Source organism: Mauremys mutica, chromosome 2 (genome assembly GCF_020497125.1).
Source record: "Mauremys mutica isolate MM-2020 ecotype Southern chromosome 2, ASM2049712v1, whole genome shotgun sequence".
NCBI classification, from domain to species: domain Eukaryota; kingdom Metazoa; phylum Chordata; order Testudines; family Geoemydidae; genus Mauremys; species Mauremys mutica.
Window position 1 is genome coordinate 170,394,756 of NC_059073.1, and position 21,429 is coordinate 170,416,184.

The 21,429-nt window shown below is 44.2% G+C and overlaps 1 protein-coding gene and 1 long non-coding RNA gene across 2 annotated transcripts in view; one reads left to right on the forward strand and one right to left on the reverse strand.

Moving 5' to 3' along the window:
• Positions 1-21,429, forward strand: part of SLC6A19 (solute carrier family 6 member 19) — an 82,960-nt gene that overhangs the window by 41,413 nt on the left and 20,118 nt on the right. Inside the window, exons 7-10 of the mRNA XM_045007053.1 lie at positions 4,339-4,467; positions 11,302-11,458; positions 13,146-13,350; positions 13,501-13,660. Of these exons, the coding sequence (XP_044862988.1) occupies positions 4,339-4,467; positions 11,302-11,458; positions 13,146-13,350; positions 13,501-13,660 (651 nt within the window). The remainder of the gene's footprint in view (positions 1-4,338; positions 4,468-11,301; positions 11,459-13,145; positions 13,351-13,500; positions 13,661-21,429) is intronic.
• The window catches only part of LOC123364721, a 78,493-nt gene continuing 71,928 nt past the window's right edge, over positions 14,865-21,429 (reverse strand). Inside the window, exon 3 of the long non-coding RNA XR_006577242.1 lies at positions 14,865-15,106. This is a non-coding gene — a long non-coding RNA (uncharacterized LOC123364721). The remainder of the gene's footprint in view (positions 15,107-21,429) is intronic.

The following is a 21,429-nucleotide window of genomic DNA, read 5'->3' on the forward strand; positions in this document are numbered from 1 at the left end:
CTATTTGGTGAAGGACTCCATCAGCTATCGCATCCAGAAAAATCTGAGCCCTATTATTATTACTAGCACTTGTCCTCCAGTCTATATCTGGGAAGTTAAAGTCTCCCATGATCACACAATTCCCATTAGTGTTTACTTCATTAAAAACATTAAAGACGTCTCTATCCATATCCAAATTGGATCCCAGCGGTCTGTAGCACACCCCAAGCACTATCCCAGGGGAGGCTCTAGTAGCTTTCTTTCCCAATGTGATTTTTGCCCAGACAGACTCTGTCTTATCCATTCCATCACTTATTTCTTTACAGTTTACCTCATCATTGATATATAATGCTACTCCACCACTTTTGCCTTTATTTCTGTCTTTCCTAAACAGCACATAGCCTTCAATACCTGTACTCCAGTCATGACTACTATTCCACTATGTTTCTTTTATCCCTATAATATCCGGTTTCACTTCCTGCACCAGTAGCTCTAGTTCCTCCATTTTGTTTCCTAGGCTCCTCGCATTAGTGTACAAACAACTTAATTTTTGCTGTTTGGCTTCACTGACATTTACCCGATTAGGCACAGACATTCTACCACCAGTATCACTTATTAGACTGGTATCTACACTACCCTTCCTCCTTATGTCCATTCTCCTACCCACGGCCGTATCCTTTCTTGCTTTGTTTTCTTCCCTCTCAATGTTAAATTCTGGCATGGAGATTACCTGGACATCTCCCAACTATCTCCCCCAAATTCCTAGTTTAAAGCTTTCTTAATCAGTTGTGCCAGCCTCCATCCTAGAAGTCTATTTCCCTCCTTACTCAGGTGAAGTCCATCCCGAGAGAACAGTCCTCTGTCCATGAATGCTTCCCAGTGGCCATACATCCCAAAGCCCTCTTTATAGCACCACTGTCTTAGCCATCTGTTGATCACCGTAATCTTGTCACACCTTTGTCGCCCTTCTCTAGGAACAGGCAGAATCCCACTGAAGATCACCTGAGCCTCAATTTCCTTAAGCGTCTTCCCCAGTCTGGCATAGTCTCCCTTGATACGTTCCAGCGAGAATCTAGCCGTATCATTCGTTCCCACATGAAGGACAATCAGCGGATTCTTTCCCGCTCCCGTTAGGATCCTTTTCAGCCTCAGGTCCACATCCCGTATCTTAGCACCCGGCAGACAGCACACCCTTCTGTTCTCCGGATCATCTCTAGTTACAGGCCTGTCTATTCTTCTCAGTAAGGAGTCCCCAATCACGTAGACCTGCCTTTTCCTGGTGACAGTGTGATTCTCCGGTCTATCCCCTGTTCCCTCTGGCTTCAAGTCCTCTTAATTTCTATTGTCCCTTGCAATCCTCCGCAACCCATCCCGTATCCTCCTGGGGCTCATATTTGGTGTTGTCTCCATTGACTCTTCGCCTCTTCATATAGGACTAGCTGCTCTTCTCTTCTTCCTTGCCCTCTCACCTTCAGCGACCACCTGCTGTGCCCCTTCTTCATTTTCCAACTCTGCAAACCTGTTCCTGAGCTCTATTTCTCCTTCACTGGCCCGTCTTTTCCTCTACCTGGTTCTCTTAGTCACATGCTTCCACCGTCCACTTTTCTCACCCAGCAGTCTCCCCTCAGAATTCTTTGGTCCTGCTTCCATCTGCAAGTCTGAGCTTTTCCCTTCAGCCTCATGTCTTTGCTCCATCATCCGCTTGAACCCCCTTCTAAACTCGACCAGAGTTTCCACCTGCATCTCCAGTCCTCGGATCTTTTCTTCCATCAGCTCTATCAGGTGGCACTTCATGCAGACGAAACTCTTTTCAGGTACTCCCTCCAGGATCATGTACATGTTGCAACTTCCACATCCAGTCATCCTCATTGTGTCTGTCACTGTTGCTTCTGTATTGGTCATAGCCTTCCCACCTAAAACCTGTTAGTCCAGGAAACACAACCCAAAGCAAACCACCACCACCTACAGCAAACCAAACCCCCAACAGGCACCAGAACACCAGCAGAACACCACCCCCTCCCTTCACTAGTCTGTCAATTCCTCTGCCTAGGTCTCTTAGTCTCCCCCGCAAACTCCCCCTGTCAACTCCCACTAAAACTCCCTTGTTTACAGCTCTGTTTGCTGGCTCCTGTGCCACTGCAGCTGTCTATGCCGCTGCCTGACTGTCTGGCTACCTTTATAGGACCCCTACGCAGAGAAGCTCCGCCCCCAATCAGAGCTCAGCTGCTCTCCCAGCATACTGCCCCTACCAGCCTCCACACATATAAACTACAAAATACAATACACAAAATACAAAAACCTTCTCCTCCAACAGAACTCCCACTGAAACTCCCCTGTTTACAGCTCTGTTTGCTGGCTCCTGTGCCACTGCAGCTGTCTATGCTCCCTTCTGATCAGGACATTTTAAGGTGGCTCAGCTCCCTGTGATGTCCCCAGCAAGCCAGTCTTCCTATCAACCAGTGCCTGTATGTTGCTTTCTCTCCAAGGGCTATGAACTGTGTACTGCCAGCAGTTACAGGTTACCTCACAGCTTTTTCTCAGCAAGAACATTTATTCTTAAAGTAAAAGCATACAGAGAAGACATAACAAAACAATAAACAGATTTAAACACACTAAACTTATCAGGTGTTTGTTTTCTGGATGAGAAAGTAGTCCCTGAGTCAGTTTAAACCCAGTCTTTTTATATCAAAAATCCCTTTCTTTGTCTCTTAGAAACCCAGTTTGAACCAGAATATGCAAGCCTCCCAGGGAGCGATACCTCTCTGGAGGTGTTTACAAAGTGATTCACTTTAATCACTCCCACTGTTTTGGTTCATGGAGGAGCTGTGATACCTCTCTTCCTTGGAATTGCATATAATTTATGGCCCACAGTGATATGTAAACTTAATACAGTATGGTCCCCAAAGGGTTGCAATCTCTGTCACAGTGTATATGATGCATCTTGCCTTATTTGAGCACACTATCCTAGATGTGAATCATAGAATATTAGGGTTGGAGGGGACCTCAGGAGGTCATCTAGTCCAACCCCCTGCTCAAAGCAGGACCAATCCCCAGATTTTTACCCCAGTTCCCCAAATGGCCTTCTCAAGGATTGAACTCACAACCCTGGGTTTAGCAGGCTTATGCTCAAGCCACTGAGCTATCCCTCCCTGACTGCACAAAACTGCTCATTGTTTCATGATTGTTGTGAGTATCTCTCATCCAAGGTGACGTTTTCAAATACAGGTGAAATACACCTCAAAAATGTAGGTTTGCTCTTTGTGTAAGCTTTCATTTACACACACAGACAACTGGCATTTGAGGCCCTCAGGGCCTCTAGCTGCAGAGCCCCCATGATTTGGGGGGATAGATACAAGTCAAGGATAATTTTTAAAAAAAATGTTTCTAGCCTTTTTTATTGTATAGAAAACTTTAAAACAAATATAAGCTATGCAAGAGTTCTTGATTTGTAAGGGGTAAAATATAAACTGGCCACTAGGGCTGACACTCTGTCACAGTGATTAGGAAAAGTCACATTATTCCTATCCTTTTCCCCTTCCCCCAACAAAACCATCTTGCAAGCATGGGAATGAGAGCGATACTCTTACATTCTATATTCTTATATTAACATAACACAAGAACTAGGGGTCACCAAATGAAATTAATGGGAAACAGGTTTAAAACAAACAAAAGGAAGTATTTCTTCACACAATGCACAGACAACCTGTGGAACTCTTTGCCAGAGTATGTTATGAAGTCCAAGACTGTAACACAGTTCAAAAAAGAGCTAGATAAGTTCATGTTGGATAGGTCCATTGATGGCTATTTGCCAGGATGGCATCCCTAGCCTCCATTTGCCAGAAGCTGGGAACAGGTGACAGGATGGATCACTTGATGATTATCTGTTCTTTCCCTTTGGGGCAACTGGCATTGGCCACTATCGGAAGACAGGATACTGGGCTAGGTGGAGCTTTGGTCTGACCCAGTATGGCCGTTCTTATGTTCTTATTCTAATTCATCTTCTGACACATAATAATTTAACTTAATTACAACTTTATTTCTTCAAGTATAACTTTTGCACGTGATTGATTCATTTTAACTGTTTTGAAAATTTGATGTAGCTGTGTTATTCCTTCAGTCTAACTAAAGACAAAAATGACTGTTTTTTTAAGGATACAGTTTTTAATTAATTTTATCTCAATCTAGTTAACAGATTTGTTTCTAAACTCTCAAAAAAAATTTATATACATATAAATTAGTGTCCTGATCCTGTGATAATTCCAATAACCAATTTTTAATATTATATATATATATATATATATATATATATACACACACACTGGTGAAAATTCATTGATGTTTCTGTCTTTTGATTTACAGCAACAACTGTGAGAAAGATGCTGTGATTATCTCTATAATCAATGGTTTCACATCCATTTATGCAGCAACTGTCATATACTCCATCATTGGGTTCAGGGCAACAGAGAGATATGATGACTGTTTCGGCAGGTAAATTGTAATAAAACCTAATTATACAGACTTTTGTTTGGCATGAGTGGAAGCAGCCTGACTTTCCACACCATTAGTTCAGTTAGAATTATTCTGTTATTCATGTGAATAGCACTTGCTTGCACAAGGAGCCCTATGGACCAGTTACAGGATCTGGTCTCATACTGCTGACTGTAACTTAAAAAAAAATCATGATTGTGTCCAAGATCAATAACTTTTGATCATCTGATTTTCTAAGATGTGTTTATTTAATTGTAAATGAAAAGTAAATAAACCAAAATGATGGTACCATAATGAGTGCCAGTTGTTTGACCTGTCCTCCTCTTCCACCTATAGGCACCCTAGCCTTGGAAGGTTCTGAACAGTGATGTTTTAGGGAGCTAAAACCGTCCAGTCATTGATATTCCATTTTGTGAGATAATTTTGTCAAAACAGTTCTTTCAGAAATAGCTATTAAGGAGGCAATTCCCATTGGCACAGAGGTAGATCAAATTGGCAAAATACCCACCACTACCCATGAATACTGAAATAAGTATAGTTTTACATGTAATGGGACAATTTACCACTAGCATAATCAGGTATAAACCACTGAATTCAGCAGAACGGTGTATTCTTACTAGGGCTGATCAAATAGTTCAGTGAAAATATTTTTGCAGAAAATTGGGTTTTCCACCAAACTTTTTTTTTATGTGTGTATGTGAAAAGGAATTGTTTTCCACTGAATTCTTATTTATTTTTTGTCAAAAAACTAAATGCCTGAAAACCAAAAATAAATTAGCCAAAACCCAAGATATTTTGATTCAGATATCCTGCTATGGTTTGTCATGAGAGTTGTAGTTTGGTTTCCTCATGTCCCCATTCTCCTGTATAAACTAGGCTCCTCAACTGGACTATATCTCCCATGATGCACCAAAGCTGGGGACTCCCATGATGCAACCATTTCTCTTCACTGTAAGGTGAGACCATGCTGCATCACAGGAGAGATAATCCATCCATAGAACCCAGGCTATAAAGGTGAATGGTAGCATGAGAAACCATAACTACAACTCTCATGAGGCCCTGGCATAATTTCTGAATTGTAGAATTTCAGTTTTTGATTTTTTTGAAAGAAAATTTGAACTTTTCCATGGAAAAGTTAGACAAAAAAAATTTTTTTTTAAAGTCCACATCCAACTATCTCTAAAGCTCACACTAGCAATGAATATGTCCCAACTATTTTGTGGAACCAATTCTGCTGATACCTAGTTATGAAAGTAATTTCTTTAATTGTAAAAGTTAACATAATTTTGAATATATTTATATTCACTATTACATGTAAGTATTGTAAAAAGAGTAATTAAAATCCTTATTTGACCTAAAATGTCTGCATAATAAATGCAAGAATAGCTGGTATACCATATTACACACTTCTACATGACACAAGCAGGAACAGGTGAGTAATTTTTGTTTGGTTTATTTGAGCAGGATTTAGATAATTTTTCTTTATCATAATTTAGGGACAGATTTTCAGCCCTGGGTCTCCAGATGTCTGTGTGCAGATTTGAGTATGCACATACCAGTACAAGTACTTTGCGGGAGCAAACAATTTGGGGCACATCCTCAGCCAAGTAGCCAGACCGAGTAGTTGAGCTGGGCAATGATGCGATGTGTTTAGAAAAAGGTGAGAATCATCTCCCCTCCTCAGGTATGTGGATTGGCTGTGCAGCTGCTCCACATAAGGTACTTCATGGCCAAAATAGCCCTTAAGACATCCTCACTGCAAAATGGAGAACCACAAGATCTGTACAGCATTTGATCCTCTGGACCTCTCCCAGACATCTATGTCTTTCCCCAGCCTGTCTCTGAATGATGCTGTGCAGAGAATTCCTATGAAGCTGGATTCCATGGAGCTGGAATCCAGTTGCCATTCTTGCATAGTAGGATGAGATTGGATCTGTAGAATGAGAAACCTATACAATCCATATGGGCTGGATTTACCTCTTTGTGTGGAATTTTTAATGTGGTGGGGCCATCCCAGTTTGCTAAGCTAGCCCCAAATTCAAATTTAGTACATGCCTTGTGGTGGGAGAATCTATTTGCTTCTCACTAGGCTCAAATCTCTTGGTTCACTTGCATAACCATTGGGAAGCTGAGAATCAACTAAGAAATAAATACCACTATCAGATACGTACCAGATTTTATCAATTAGTTAAAAAAGGACTATTAATGTACTCCTATGACAGGGCGGGCAAACTTTTTGGCCTGAGGGTTGCATCGGGTTTCGTAAATTGTATGGAGGGCCGGTTAGGGGAGGGGGTTGTGGCCTGGCCCCCACCTCCTATCTCCCCCCCAGACTCCTGCCCCATCAAACCCCCCCTGTTCTCTGACAGACTCCTGCCCCATCCACACACACCCGCTCCCTGTCCTGTGACCACCCCCGGACCCCTGCCGCCCCATCCAATCCCTCCTCTCATTCCTGACGGCCCCCCAGGGACCCCTGCCCCATCCAACCACCTCTTCTCCCTGTCCCCTGTCTGCCCCTGGAACCCCTTCCCCTGACTTTCCCCCACCGCCCCATCCAACCCCCTATCCTTCCTGACAGCCCCCCCGGGACCCCTGCCCCCATTCAACCCCCTGTCCGCCCCCGACCGCCCAACCCCTATCCACACCTCTGCCCCCTGACCACCATCCTGAACTCCCCTGCCCTCTATCCAACCCCCCCTACTCCCTGTCCCCTTACTGCACTGCCTGGAGCTGCCGCTGCCACCATGCAGCTCAGATCACTGGGTCAGGCTGGGCTCTGCAGCTGCGCTGTCCCAGGAGCTCACAGCCCCGCCGCCCAAAGCATTGCGCTGGCGGCAGAGCAAGCAAGCTGAGGCTGGGGGGGAGAGCGGACAGCAGGGGATAGGATGGGGGCGAGCCTCCCAGGCCAGGAGCTCAGGGGCTGGGCAGGACGGTCCTGTGGGCTGGATGTGGCCTGCGGGCTGTAGTTTGCCCACCTCTGTCCTATGAGAAGTCATACATATTAAAAGCATCTGGGGGTTATAGTGGATCACAGACTGAATGAGAGTCAATAGTGTGATTCAATTGTGAAGTATCATTTTGAAGTGTATTAACAGGAATGTTGTGTGTAAGACATTGGAGGTAATTGTCTCACTCTACTCAATACTGGTGAGTCCTCAGCTGGAGCACTGCATCCAGTTCTGGGCACCACAGTTTAGGAAAGATGTGGACAAATTGGAGGAGAGCAACAAAAATGATAAAGGTTTAGAAAACCTGAACTATGACAAAAGGTCAAAAATACTGAGCATGTTTAGGCTTGAGAAAAGCAGAGTGAGAGGATACTTGAAAACAGCTTTCAACATGTTAAGGGACCTTACAAAGAGGATGGTGATCAGTATGTCTGTTCACATGGTCATCGTGCTGGTCAGGGCTTCTTCACTGAATCTGGACTACTCTTCCAGCCTGACTGCAGCTGTGCACCTGCCAACTTCCTGAGTTGGTTTTCTGCCCCTGGTTTCAGGCTGATCTGACAGTGATGTCCCTGAAGCACTGTCAGCTAGAAACTTTATTTAGTTATTTACAATGATCAGGATGAAGGATGACACACTTTTGCTTGATTTCACCTTCAAGTGGAAGAGCTAACAACTCTAAACATGAGTTGATCTCTGTTGGGTTGAGGGAGGTCCTTTTCCCTGGTACTGGTTTCCTCTTATAGGTACAGATCTTACAGTCCTCACACTACTCCTGCATGTCCTTGGGTCAGGTCCGCACAGTAAAACCACCTGCGGACATCCATCACAGTCTTTTTAGCTTTTAAGTGGCTGGAAGCATTGTGGTAGGCTTGGAGAACCATCTCAGCTCCTGGTGGAGGCAGTACAGCCTGGGCAATTTCTTCATTTGTCCTGGGATCACAAGTGCTACATACCAGTCTTCACCTCAGCTCCTATAAATGGATACACTGCCTCAGCTTCCAGCTGTCTGGTGGCTTCCAGGATAACCTTTTGCACTCAGCGCCAGAGAGCACTGCTATCCTGAAATATTTCTAACACTTCCATCATCTCTAAAGCTTTATGCTTTGGGGCATTTCTGGCATAAGTATAGATAGGCAGCCTTGAGGTCCAACATTCCTCCAGTGTTCTCAGTTTGGCAGAGTTCATGTATGTGATCTGTATATATAGTGATGTGAGCAGCTGTTAAGTAGCCCTTCTTAGTTATGGCTTTGTCCAGAGGCAGGAATTCTAGCTTGGAAGAGCTGTAGCATTTGTCATTCTACTCTGATACAATCATTCCTCAGATGGCATATGCAATTGGCATCTCCTGTACATCCTGGTCCTAGTAGAAGACAGTGCCCAGTCCTTTGTTGCTAGTATCTGTATAAAGTTTGAAAATATGGATGTGTTCCAGGTAAACTAGTACTGGTGTTCCTACCATGGCAAACTTTAAGCACTCAAAGACCTCCTGACATTCCTCAGTCCAATCCATGAGACTCCTGTTGGCCTCCCTGCCTTTTAATCCTCATAATGGGGCATGTTGGTGAACCCAGCTTTGGCAAAGTCCTTTATGAAAGTCTTTGGTAGTAACTAACAAACCCTAGGCATGTATATAAAATGGTTGTCCATATCTTAACAACTCTGATCTTTTCTGCGTCAGAGAAGATCCTATCTGCTGTCTCATTATGGTTGAGGTATGCCACTTCCTCCTTTAACAGGTGGTACTTCGAAGATTTAATCTTCAGCCCATATTGGATTAGTTTGGTGAATGCAACATCTAGATAGTTCATGTGACTTTCATAAACCTTTGACAACACAATGATGTCATCCAGGTACAGAAGGACAGTCTGGAAATACTTGTTTCCTAGGCAGTGCTCTACCAGTCACTGGAACATCTCCATCTCATTGCAAAGCCTGAATGGCATGCATGAAAATTCGCAGAATGTCATTGGCGTGATAAATGCTATCTTCTCCTGGTCCTCTAGGGCAGTGGTCTCCAAAGTGGGGTGCGCGCACCCCAGGGGGTGTGCAAGAGGATCCTTCGGGATGCACGGCAGGAGGAGCCCCACTTTTTTTTTCTTTTGGCAGTTTGGCCGGGAGTCCGAGCAGCATTTTTTTTCCCCTCCCTCAGCAGTTCGGCTACATTTGGACTACATTTCTGCAGTGCTGACAATTTATTGCCACATCATGCAGTATATTTTGATTCAAACCCCATAAAGGAAATACCTGAGAAAGGAAAACAGCTTCTAAGAATACAATTCTACTTGATAGTACAAAATGGTGAATTTCAGAAGTAAACTATTCATCATAAATCTGTTCTGTTGTCCTTTTGTTAATGATATGGTTAAAACAAAAGCTAGTGTGTCCTAATTTTGACACCCTCACTCATAGAATCATAGAATATCAGGGTTGGAAGGGACCTCAGGAGGTCATCTAGTCCAACCCCCTTCTCAAAGCAGGACCAATCCCCAACTAAATTATCCCAGCCAGGGCTTTGTCAAGCCTGACCTTAAAAATCTCTGTTGCTTATCACCTTTCTCTAAGAACAGTCCCATTGCAATCAGTGATGCTACAAAACATAAGAGCTGAGTAAGGGGATCAGTATCTAATCCTCAATAAACATCAGTATGATAGTTTTGTATTCAATTTTGATTAAAATTAATTAGATAAATTTAAGAACTTATAAAAAGCCATCATAAATTCTTAAGATTTTTCTGTTTTATTTTTAAACTAAACAAGAGGATCCTTCAGGGTGCGTGGCAGGAGGAGCACCGCTGGAGCAGCGCCACTTTTTTTTCCCCCTCCCTCGGCAGTTCGGCCAGGAGTCCGAGCGGCTTTTTTTTTCCTTCCCTGGAAAGTTCGGCCGGGAGCAGGGGGTGCGTGCTCAAAAATTTTTTACTGATGGGGTGCACGATCAAAAAAGTTTGGAGACCACTGCTCTAAGGCCATCTGTATCTGCCAACATCTGCTAGCCATATCATTAGGGAGGCAGATTGAAGAGCAGCTTCGTTGAGGAAGGGGATGTGCATCTTTACGTGTAAATTGGTTGAGTTTCCAATAGTCCACGCAGAATTGGATTTTCATGCTTTCTCATGACCAGGATGATGGGGGCTGCCCAAGTGCTGTAACTTTCTTTGATAATGTCTGTGTCCTTCATTTCATTAAAGATCTCATTCATTGGTTTATACAAAACCAGCAGATTTTTTTCCATAATGTCTCCTGAACTGAGGCATGGAATACAATGGATGATTCAGTGCTGGATGTGGGTTGCATACACCCTGTTCCCTGGATCAGTTCCCTAGCCCTGGGTTCAGGCTGCATTTAGGCCTGCCCCTCCCAGTAGCAGCATGTGCTCTCTTTTTGACTTATGAGGGCTTTTCTTTGCACTCTGGCAGCCAGTTTACTCCAGAGCCAGTCAGGTGGCCTGTAGCCTGTACCCAGATGGGCAGGACTGCTCTGGAACAGCATTCCCCTTCTCCAGTGAAAGAAGAGCTGGTAGCCGAAGCCAGGAGTGGGATTTCCTCCTTGTCCTCTAGCCAGCTAGGGCTCTGAGAGCAGAGGGGTCAGCTGTCTTCTCTGCCTATCCCCTTCCTACTCAATCACTGTGGGTTGGGCTGACCCTTTCATAGTGACACATAGTAGGGGCCCCCACATTAGCATTTGTACCTGCAAAACTCAGTGAGCTTCCTGGCTCTCAGTCCTGTACACAGACAACTAGACAGATACAACACCTTTCTTTATTGTGTCTTCTTTATGACTATGAGACATGGAATTAATGATAATTTATTTGATGATGAATATGAAATCTAGGTTGCTTATATACAAACATTAATTTCCAATTATTTATATTTCACTTTTACAGAAATATTCTTACCCTGACAAATGCTTTCGATTTGCCAGAAGGTAATGTAACCCAGGAAAACTTTGAACAGATGCAGAAGTGGTATAACATGACTGATCCAGGGACTTTTGTAGGCCTTAAGTTTGAGACCTGTAACCTCGAAAGTTTCTTAACTGACGTAAGTTGACACTATAGGTGAGCTGGTAACAACCCTGATATTTAAGTTTCTTAATGCTTTCCATTATAAAGGATTCGTGCAACCTTTTCTATGAGATGCTTTTACATCTATTCCGTTTACAGCATGCTTTTGATATTTGGTAGAAGGAATGCCCTTGGACTAGGGAAGTGCTTTTTCTTTGGCTCAAGAAAATCTATTCAGCTTTTGCTGAGCTATAAACTGTTAAACATTGACATTTCCCTCCTCTCACTTTCATTCCTCAGGAAACTTTTAGCAGCCAGCCAGAATAATAACTAAACACACAAATATTCTAAGTCCAGGTTCACTGTACTGTTAAAGTGGTGGCAGACAACACCACACTTGAAAAGCCTATGAGCTGCCGGAGTAGCAATAGTGGGAGAAAAGAAAGAAAGGCTGGATTCCCAGCCTGGACCCAAAACATGGCCCATGTCTCCCTCTGGGGAACAATGTGGGGAAGGATTTCCCTCAGCTCCCAAGGTGAGGAGAGAGAATTGGGCCAAGTTCCCCACTCCAACCAACCACAGCCAACCCTGGACCCATCCAGCCCCACTCTGGGACAACAACCTTCTCCTGCTGCCAGCTAACCCTGTAATTCAGTTAGTTGCAGACACTGATAACATGCTAAAGGTTTAGGTTTCAAACCCTGCTTATGATTGGTTGGTGGGAAGGGGTTGTTACAGTTGTATATAACAGAATTTTATTTTTACCTTTCTCTTTTAGAAAAGTTAGGAAAATACATATGAAAAAAACTTTGAGGTAATTATTTAGGTTGCAAAAGACAAGCACTCAAAAGTTAGGGAATGTCAGATTTACAGTTCTCTGGACATCTTAATTTAGACCCTTTGTATATATGCATTAGGATACTGTCTTTAATTTCATGATCACATACTATATTTTTGACAGGATTTTCACATACTATATTTTCCTTATTCAGTGCACAGGATGGCTGCACAAATTGGGGAAATCAAGATTGCTCTTGGATTTGTAAATCTGGTATTTTCAGGCTTTTGAGTGCTTGACTTTGCAAACTAAATAACATTTAACATATATTTAAAAACTGTGGATATTTTTAAAAGTTTGTATTTGGGTTTATTGCCCATGAAATAGAAGTGGTTTCAGAGCATAATTCAAACTGTCTTACTGAATTGCAATGTGTAAACTGCACTTCTAGTTATAGTGATGCTCTGTTTAGGATTGGTGTTGTTCTATGAAAAAGTGAGTTCACAAAAAGAGTACCTCTAAAGACTGCCTCCAACTAAATTAGCTTGTTGGGCTTGTTATAATCTGATATAATGCCTTCATCTGCACAGTGGCTTATTACCAAAGTCCTTTTCGACCAGAACTCCCAGTGTTTTCAGTGAGCATTCTATTCACGGCACAATTGTGGGACAGTGATAAGGAGGAAACTATAGGGAAAAAATTGGTTACATAGTTTGATTATATTTTATGTTATTGTCCATTCTGGAAATGTTATCTCAGTAACAGACTTTATATATGTTACAGTAAACATAATGCAGAATTAGGGTTGATTTATGAAAATAAATAGAAAAGTATAACTATAGTACAGTATAATTCATTACCATCTACAGTATACATGGAAGTATTTTTAAATGCTAAATAGTATCTGTTGCTTCTAAATTTTGAGTCTGCTGTCATTTCTCTACAGGGAGTTGAAGGAACTGGCTTGGCTTTTATAGTCTTCACTGAAGCTATCACCAAAATGCCTGTCTCACCTTTGTGGTCTATTCTCTTCTTTATCATGCTGTTCTGCTTAGGCTTGTCATCTATGTTTGGAAACATGGAAGGTGTTCTTGTACCTTTGCAAGATCTTAATATCGTACCTAAAAAATGGCCTAAGGAACTTGTTACAGGTAGGTATTGTATGGCTCTTCAGTATCTATTATCTTTAAAGAAATTTGGAATTGTCTTCAGTCTTAAAATTAGTTAGAAGTGAACATTTCTGATTAGTTTTTATGCTTTACTCTATGCTTAAAATATTTGACTTTGCTCTTTATTTACAGGTTTGATTTGTGCAGGGTCTTATTTGCTTGCCTTTATTTTTGTGCTGAATTCTGGTAACTACTGGCTGGCACTATTTGACAGTTTTGCTGGATCCATTCCCTTGCTGATAATTGCTTTTTGCGAGATGTTTTCAGTCGTCTACATTTATGGGATAGACAGGTATGAAATAAACATAGGCTTAAGTGTTGTAGAAACTATGCAGGAATGAATGAAGACCATAGCTGCAATCTTACTATATCCCAGTGCATGTCTACTCTCTAATGGAATTCACAGGAATTACACAAACGTAATTTAGCCTTTGTAATATAATCTTTTTTTAAAAACTCTCTCAACGAACAGAGAAAAATATCTGTTAAGATTTAATGTTCTTGATTTATACTGTAGATTACAGCTACTCAGCTTTTCTGCCAACAGGTAATAGTAATCCGTAACTGATAACTGACTACACACCTAAAACAAAAACTAAATAATTTTCAGAAGGGTTGCAAGAGAATAATATACTTAGCCAGTGTTCAAGGGTAGAGTATTCTGCACATGAATTCCTAGTTTTTTAAAATGAGTATCAGACAGTGTAATGCAAATATGCAATAATTGGTTCATGTGAATCTTAAGTGTGGTGCCTACGGTTATGCTAAACCATCAGTGGAAATATACTTGTATTTTAAAGTATTGATTCATTGTAAATACACTTAGACTTCTTTACTTCTTAACTTTCTGATTTAGTTAATTATTTCTGGTAATAATGATGAGATGATAGCAGCAATTGAGGTGTCAGAAGATGATGGTCCTGGAGCAAATTGATAATTTATAAAGTCACCAGGCCTAGATTCATATTCAAAAGACTTCTTCTTTGAGTAGAGTCCCTATGGGTGTTCCACTGTGGGTGTATCTGTGCCCTGAGCCTCTAATCAGAGATTTTAGGTAGCAGTGTCCATTCGGCCCGCACATGCACTCTCCCTCACCTGTTGTTTGCCTTGAGTCTATCTAGTGCTGCGCATGTGAATCGCCCCCAGTTCCTTCTCAACCGCCTTTGGCCTCAAATGGAGCGAGAAGTTGTCTCTTCCTTCTCTGCATCATTAGTTTAAGTAGTAGTTATTTTTAGTCATTTTATTGTCTTTAATAGTTAGAGTTTCTATTTACCCTGTTGGGATTTTTAAAGGTTCCCCCACCCCCTTCTGGGGGGGGGGGGTGTCACCCCCACAGGGGCATATAGTAGTCTAGACTTTCTGTTTTTCTCAGTTACAAACAATAAACAAAAAAGAAAAAAATGCATGTATTAATTGTGGAAAACTCAGTGTGTTTATTGAATATCTACCAGAGATGCAAAAAGAAGAGTTTCAGGCCATTTCCAAAGAGGGCCAGTTAGTAGCCAGAACTGCACTACAGATGGCATTGGACACAGCAGATACAACAGCCCACTCAGTCTCCACAGCAGTGGTAATGAGATGGCCTCCTGATTACAGCTTTCCAAGTTGCCCAAAAAAGTACAGCCAATGGTTGAGAATCTCCTGTTCAAAGGCCCCAAAGCTCTTCACTGATAAGACTGACACCTATCTTCATACTCTGAAGGATTCCCAGGCATGCTATGATCCCTGGACATCTATGCTGCTGGACAAAAGAGAAAAATATGGCTCTCAACCACAGCACAGTTCATGACCACCTCAGTACCCACCATCACACCGCTCTTACGAGCCACAATGATCCAAGGTAAAAAAATGGAAGCAATTAGCCCCCCCTCTCCCCCAGTCCATGACCTCCCAGCCCTCCTTCCCTAAGCACCTTTGACAGGTTTGTCATGGTCTCAAACAGCAGTTCTTTGGAACATTAGCTGCCCTCTATGCACCTGTCATGGCCCTTCGGACGTCACCTGACCATCTTTCTCAGCGGTTGGCAGAATATCACCTCTGACAGATGGGTCTTGAAGATTATTTTGAATGGTTATGCCATTCAATTCACATCCCTCCCCCATAGCCACCCTCCTTCCTTGTTCCTTTTTAGGGACTCTTCTCATGAGAACCTACTTTTCCAGAAAACAGATCATATGTTATTTTTAGGGGCCAGAGAATCAGTCCTGATGCAACTCAGAGGCAAGGGGTTTTACTCCCACTATTTCCTGATCCCCAAGACGAAGGGAGGTTGGAGGCCCTTTCTAGATCTAAGGGCATTAAACAGATATGTGAAGGCGCAGCTATAATGCAAGGAGATTGGTTTCTAGCCTTGGACCTATAAGATGCCTACTTCCACATCTCGATACAGCTGTCACACAGGAAGTTCCTACGGTTCACCTTTGGCCAGAGCCATTATTAATACAGGGTGCTCCCATTCGGCTTCTCATCTGCACCCAGGGTATTCTCCAAGGTTCTCTCTGTCATAGCAGCACACCTGTGAACATTAGGCATTGTTATATACCCATACCTTGACGACTGCCTCCTCAGGGATCCCTCATTTAAGGATGCCATACAAGCCACTCAGATGACCATGCGCACATTTTCGCAATTGGGCCTACAGCTCAACACCCAGAAATCAGCACTCACCCAAGTACAGCGACTGGAGTTTATTGGTGCTGAACTTGACACAGTACAAATGAGAGCATTCCTCCTGCTATACAGGTTCAGCACCCTCACAAGTCTCATCAAGACAGTCCAGGCCAGTCCACAAACATTGGCTAGGAATTGTCTACAGCTGCTTGGTCATAAGGCAGCATGCACCTTCATCACGCCACATGCTCAGTTGTTCATGAGGTGTCTACAGATGTGGCTCCAATCTGTCTATTCCCCAAACAAGGACAGACTAAGCAAACCACTATCATTGCCCTACACTGCAAAGCACTCCCTGGACTAGTGGAAAGACCCATCCAATGTCTGAGCAGGTGTTCCGTTCGTACAACCATCACCAACTCTGATGAAGGATGCCTCCCTAATAGGCTGGGAGCATTAAGAGTTGTCTGGAATGCCTGTGCACACTTTCTCCCATTCATCAAGAACACCCATACAAAGGTCATGACAGACAATATGACCTGTATGTTTTACATAAATCGCCAAGGAGGCTTCGGATCTCTCTCCCCCTGTACAGAAGCACTCAAACTCATCTAAGCTGTCTACCTACCAGGCATACAGAACATGACAGCCAACAGTGTCAGTGTGACAAAGTTCCTCCTCTACCTTAGTGCGTCCTGCGCTTATTGGCAGATTTGCTCACCTCAGTGATCTTCCCCACAGTCTGGATCAACTCCTCCTGTGTCTGACCAGGAGTTGGGAGGTTTGGGGGGAACCCGGGCCCGCCTTCTACTCCGGGTTCCAGCCCAGGGCCCTGTGGATCGCAGCTGTCTATAGTGCCTCCTGTAACAGCTGCATGACAGCTACAACTCCCTGGGCTACTTCCCCATGGCCTCCTCCAAACACCTTCTTTATCCTCACCACAGGACCTTCCTCCTGGTGTCTGATAACGCTTGTACTCCTTAGTCCTCCAGCAGCACACTCTCTCAGGCCTGGTCTACACTACGCATTTAAACCGAATTTAGCAGCATTAAACCAATTTAACCCTGCACCCGTCTACACAATGAGGCCCTTTATATCAATATAAAGGGCTCTTTAAACCGATTTCTGTACTCCTCCCCAACGAGAGGAGTAGCGCTGAAATCAGTATTGCCATGTTGTATTAGGGTTAGTGTGGCCGCAAATCGACGGTATTGGCCTCCGGGCAGTATCCCACAGTGCACCATTGTGACTGCTCTGGAAAGCAATCTGAACTCGGATGCACTGGCCAGGTAGACAGGAAAAACCCCGCAAACTTTTGAATTTCATTTCCTGTTTGCCCAGCGTGGAGCTCTGATCAGCACGGGTGGAGATGCAGTCCCAAATCCAAAAAGAGCTCCAGCATGGACCGTACGGACAGCCTACAGGTTGTTTCAGCTTGTCTTACTCATGTCAAATATTTGGTTCCAGTGTTCCCTCTAATTTTTCCCATACATGTGGAGAAAAAATTGGTGCACATAACCTCCATATTGGTGCACATAACAAAATTCATGAGGTGGGGGTGGGACTGAGGGGTTCGGAGTGTGGGAGGGGGCTCAGGGCTGGGGCAGAGGGTTGGGGTTCAGGAGGGGGTGAGGGCTCCTTCTGGGAGTTCAGACTGGGATGAGGGGTTTGGGGTGCAGCCTGCCCTGACAGCTCCTGGGCTGGGCTGGGCTGGGGCGCCTCTTCCCTGTCAGCAGCAGGTCCAGGGACTGGGGGCTAGGCTGGGTTGGGGCCAGAGGAGGGTCACCTCTCCCCTCATCCACGGCAGGTCCAGGGACCAGGGGTGCTGGGCTGGAGGGCCTCTCCCCCCATCTGTGGAAAGTCTAGGAGGGGGGCTGGGTTGGGGCCGGGGCACCTCTCCCTCTGGGCCGCGGCAGGTCCGTCCACAGTCTGGGTCGCCAGTGAGGGTCTGCTGCTTCGGGCTCCCCAGGGGCAGCAGATGTGGGCTCCTTTTCGCCCTCCCTCTCCACCCGAGGCAGGCAGCCTGCTGGTGATGGAGGGCAGAGGCAGAGAGAGGAGCGGGCGGAGGGAGGTTAAGAGAAGCCCTGGGACGGCGGGCCCATAGGAGCATGGAGCAGGGTCCAGAGAGGAGCCCAGTGAAGTGAAGCACCGGGCCAGGCTGCAGGGCCTCTGCTGAGTGTGGGCCCAGTGGCATTATATGTCCGGTACTATCAGGGCCGGGGGAGGGGTGCTGCAGCAGGTACAGGGCTGGGGGAAGGCATCTCTCCCCACTGCAGCCCTGAGCGCCTGCACGGTACTTAATAGGCTGCTGCGCGGCCATGCAGCTTAGAGGGAATTTAGCTTGGTTCTGATAAATACTGATCAATCTTATACTTTTATAATCCTACAAATTAATTCTAATTAACATACAATGAATATATGTAATAATACATATTGATTAATCTTTACATCATACAGTAAATGGATAATAAACTAAAATCACTGGCTACAGAAAGATCCAAAGGTTCCACAATATCGGTTCAAAAATTTCCAAATGGGTCTCCAGTTACATTACTCACTGTGCCAGGGGCTCAAGCTCTTGCCTCCATCCAGACTCTGCACACACTCTACTAGGTCAGTTTCTACCTCAGTCAATTTCTACCTTAAGGATGTCCCCATCTCGAAAACTTGCAGAGCTGTAACTTGGGCCTCAACCCATACTTTTGCAGAGCACTATGTGATCACTGGAGACTCAGCCTCCGATGCCATCTTTGGCTCCACATTACTCTCTTTAATAACAGACTCCACCCTGAAGCCCCAGGGCTTCATCGGGGATACTGATGTCCCCTACAGTCACCTACAGTGGAGCACCCATAGGGACACTGCTTGAAGAAGAAGTGGAAGTTACTCATCCTGTATAGTAACTATGATTTTTTGAGATATGTGTCCCTATGGGTGCTCCACAACCCACCCGCCTCCCCTCTACTTCAGAGTTCCCAATATGGGCTTTGTGGTAGAGAAGAAACTGGGAGCAGTTTGCCTGAATGGCACTAGATAGCCTTGAGGCAAACCACAAGGGAGGGAGAGCCAGGGCCGGCTCCAGGCACCAGTTTACCAAGCAGGTGCTTGGGGCAGCAACTCCGGAGGGAGGCGGCACTTTAAGATATTCGGCGGCAATTCGGCAGAGGGTCCCTCACTCCTGCTCGGAGCGAAGCACCTCCCGCCGAATTGCCGCAGATCGCGATCTGCTTGGGGTGGCAAAACCCCTGGAGCCGGCCCTGGGGAGAGCACATATGCAGGCCAAATGGACACTGCTACCTAAAATCTCTGATTAGCGGCACAGAGGCGCAGATACATCTACAGTGGAGCACTCACAGGGACACACATCTTCTTCTGAAGAAGCTTAAATATGAAATGGCTGAGCTGCTAACAAAAATATGCAATCTCATTAAAAACAACCACAGTTATAGAATATTTGAGGGTAGTAAATGTTGCAACTATGTTTTAAAGAGGTTCTAGGGATGATCTGAGGAAATATAGCCAGATACATATGTAAGGCTTACTAGTCAAATTGGTTGAAACAGAACAACAACAATTCTTGGAAGATTGTGATATAAACACATCTAACCAGCACAGTTAAAGGTAAATTGTGTCTTGCTATTCTCTTAGAAATATTGAATGTGCCAGTAAAGTAGTAGTAAAGAAGCCTTGATCACTGTCTAAAAATACTTACATGGGGAACAGAAATCTCAGAATAGTTGATATTAGCTGAAGTTAGACACATTTAGACTGGAAATAAGCACAGATTTTTAGAGTAACTGACCACTGGAAGAATTTACCCAGAATTGTTGCTCTGTATGTAAGAGAGCAGTATGATTGGTCAGAGCGCCAGTAGAAAACTGGAGAAAAGCATAAGTGTCTTTGAGTTGAGTTTAGAGTTCATTGAGAGCAACAAAGGCGATGTTGTGGTGGGTGTCTGCTATAGACCACCAGACCAAGAGGATGAGGTAGACAAGGCTTTCTTCGGACCACTAACAGAAGTTTCTAGATCACAGGCCCTGGTTCTGGATTGCTCAATCCCGGAAGTTTTTGGAAAGTGTAGGGGACAATTTCCTGGTGCAAGTGCTGGAGGAACCAACTAGAGGCCATGCTCCTCTTGACCTGCTGCTCACAAATAGGGAAGAATTGGTAGGGGAAGTAGAAGTGGGTCACAGCCTGGGCAGCAGTGACCATGAGATGGTCGAGTTCAGGATCCTGACACAAGGAAGAAAGGAGAGCAGCAGAATACGGACCCTGGACTTCAGAAAAGCAGATTTTGACTCCATCAGGGAACTGATTTGCAGGATCCCCTCGGAGAATAACATGAGGGGGAAAGGAGTCCAGGAGAGCTGGCTGTATTGTAAAGAAGCCTTATTTTGGGTGCAGGAACAAACCATCCTGATGTGCAGAAAGAATAGCAAATATGGCAGGTGACTGGTTTAGCTTAACAGAGAAATCTTCGGTGAACTTAAACACAACAAGGAAGCCTACAAGAAGTGGAAACTTGGACAGATGACTAGGGAGGAGTATAAAAATATTGCTTGAGCATGCAGGGGTGTAATCAGGAAGGCCAAAGCTCAATTGGAGTTGCAGCTAGCATGAGTCAAGAGTGTGTCCTTCTTGCCAAGAAGGCTAATGGCATATTGGGCTGCATTAGTAGGAGCATTGCCAGCAGATTGAGGGAAGTGATTATTCCCTACTTCAAGAAGGATGTCGAAATACTGAAGAGTCCAGCAGAGGGCAACAAAAATGATTAGGGGGCTGGAGCACATGACTTACGAGGAGAGGCTGAGGGAACTGGGATTGTTTAGTCTGCAGAAGAGAAGAATGAAGGGGGATTTGATAGCTGCTTTCAACTACCTGAAAGGTCTAGACTGTTCTCAGTGGTACCCGATGACAGAACAAGGAGTAATGGTCTCTAGTTGCAGTGGGGGAGGTTTAGGATGGATATTAGGAAAAACTTTTTAACTAGGAGGGTGGTGAAGCACTGGAATGGGTTACCTAGGGAGGTGGTGGAATCTCCTTCCTTAGAGGTTTTTAAGGTCAGGCTTGAAAAAGCCCTGGCTGGGATGATTTAGTTGGGAATTGGTCCTGCTTTGAGCAGGGGGTTGGACTAGATGACCTCCGGAGGTCTCTTCCACCCCTAATCTTCTATGAGTCTATGATTGTAGTGGGTTCTCTATCACTGGCAGTTTTTAAAATCAAGATTGGACCTTTTCTAAAAGATATACTCTAGTTCAAACAGGAATTAATTCAGGGAAGTTCTATGGTCTGCATTATGCAGGAGGTCAGATTACATGACCACAATGGTCCCTTCTGGGCTTGGAATCTATGAGAACTGGTTGACATAATTTTAGACATAAAAAGGTCTTTGACAAGGTCTAGCACAAAAGCCCACTAAGAAGCTAAAGAGTCATGGGGTGAGAGGCAAAG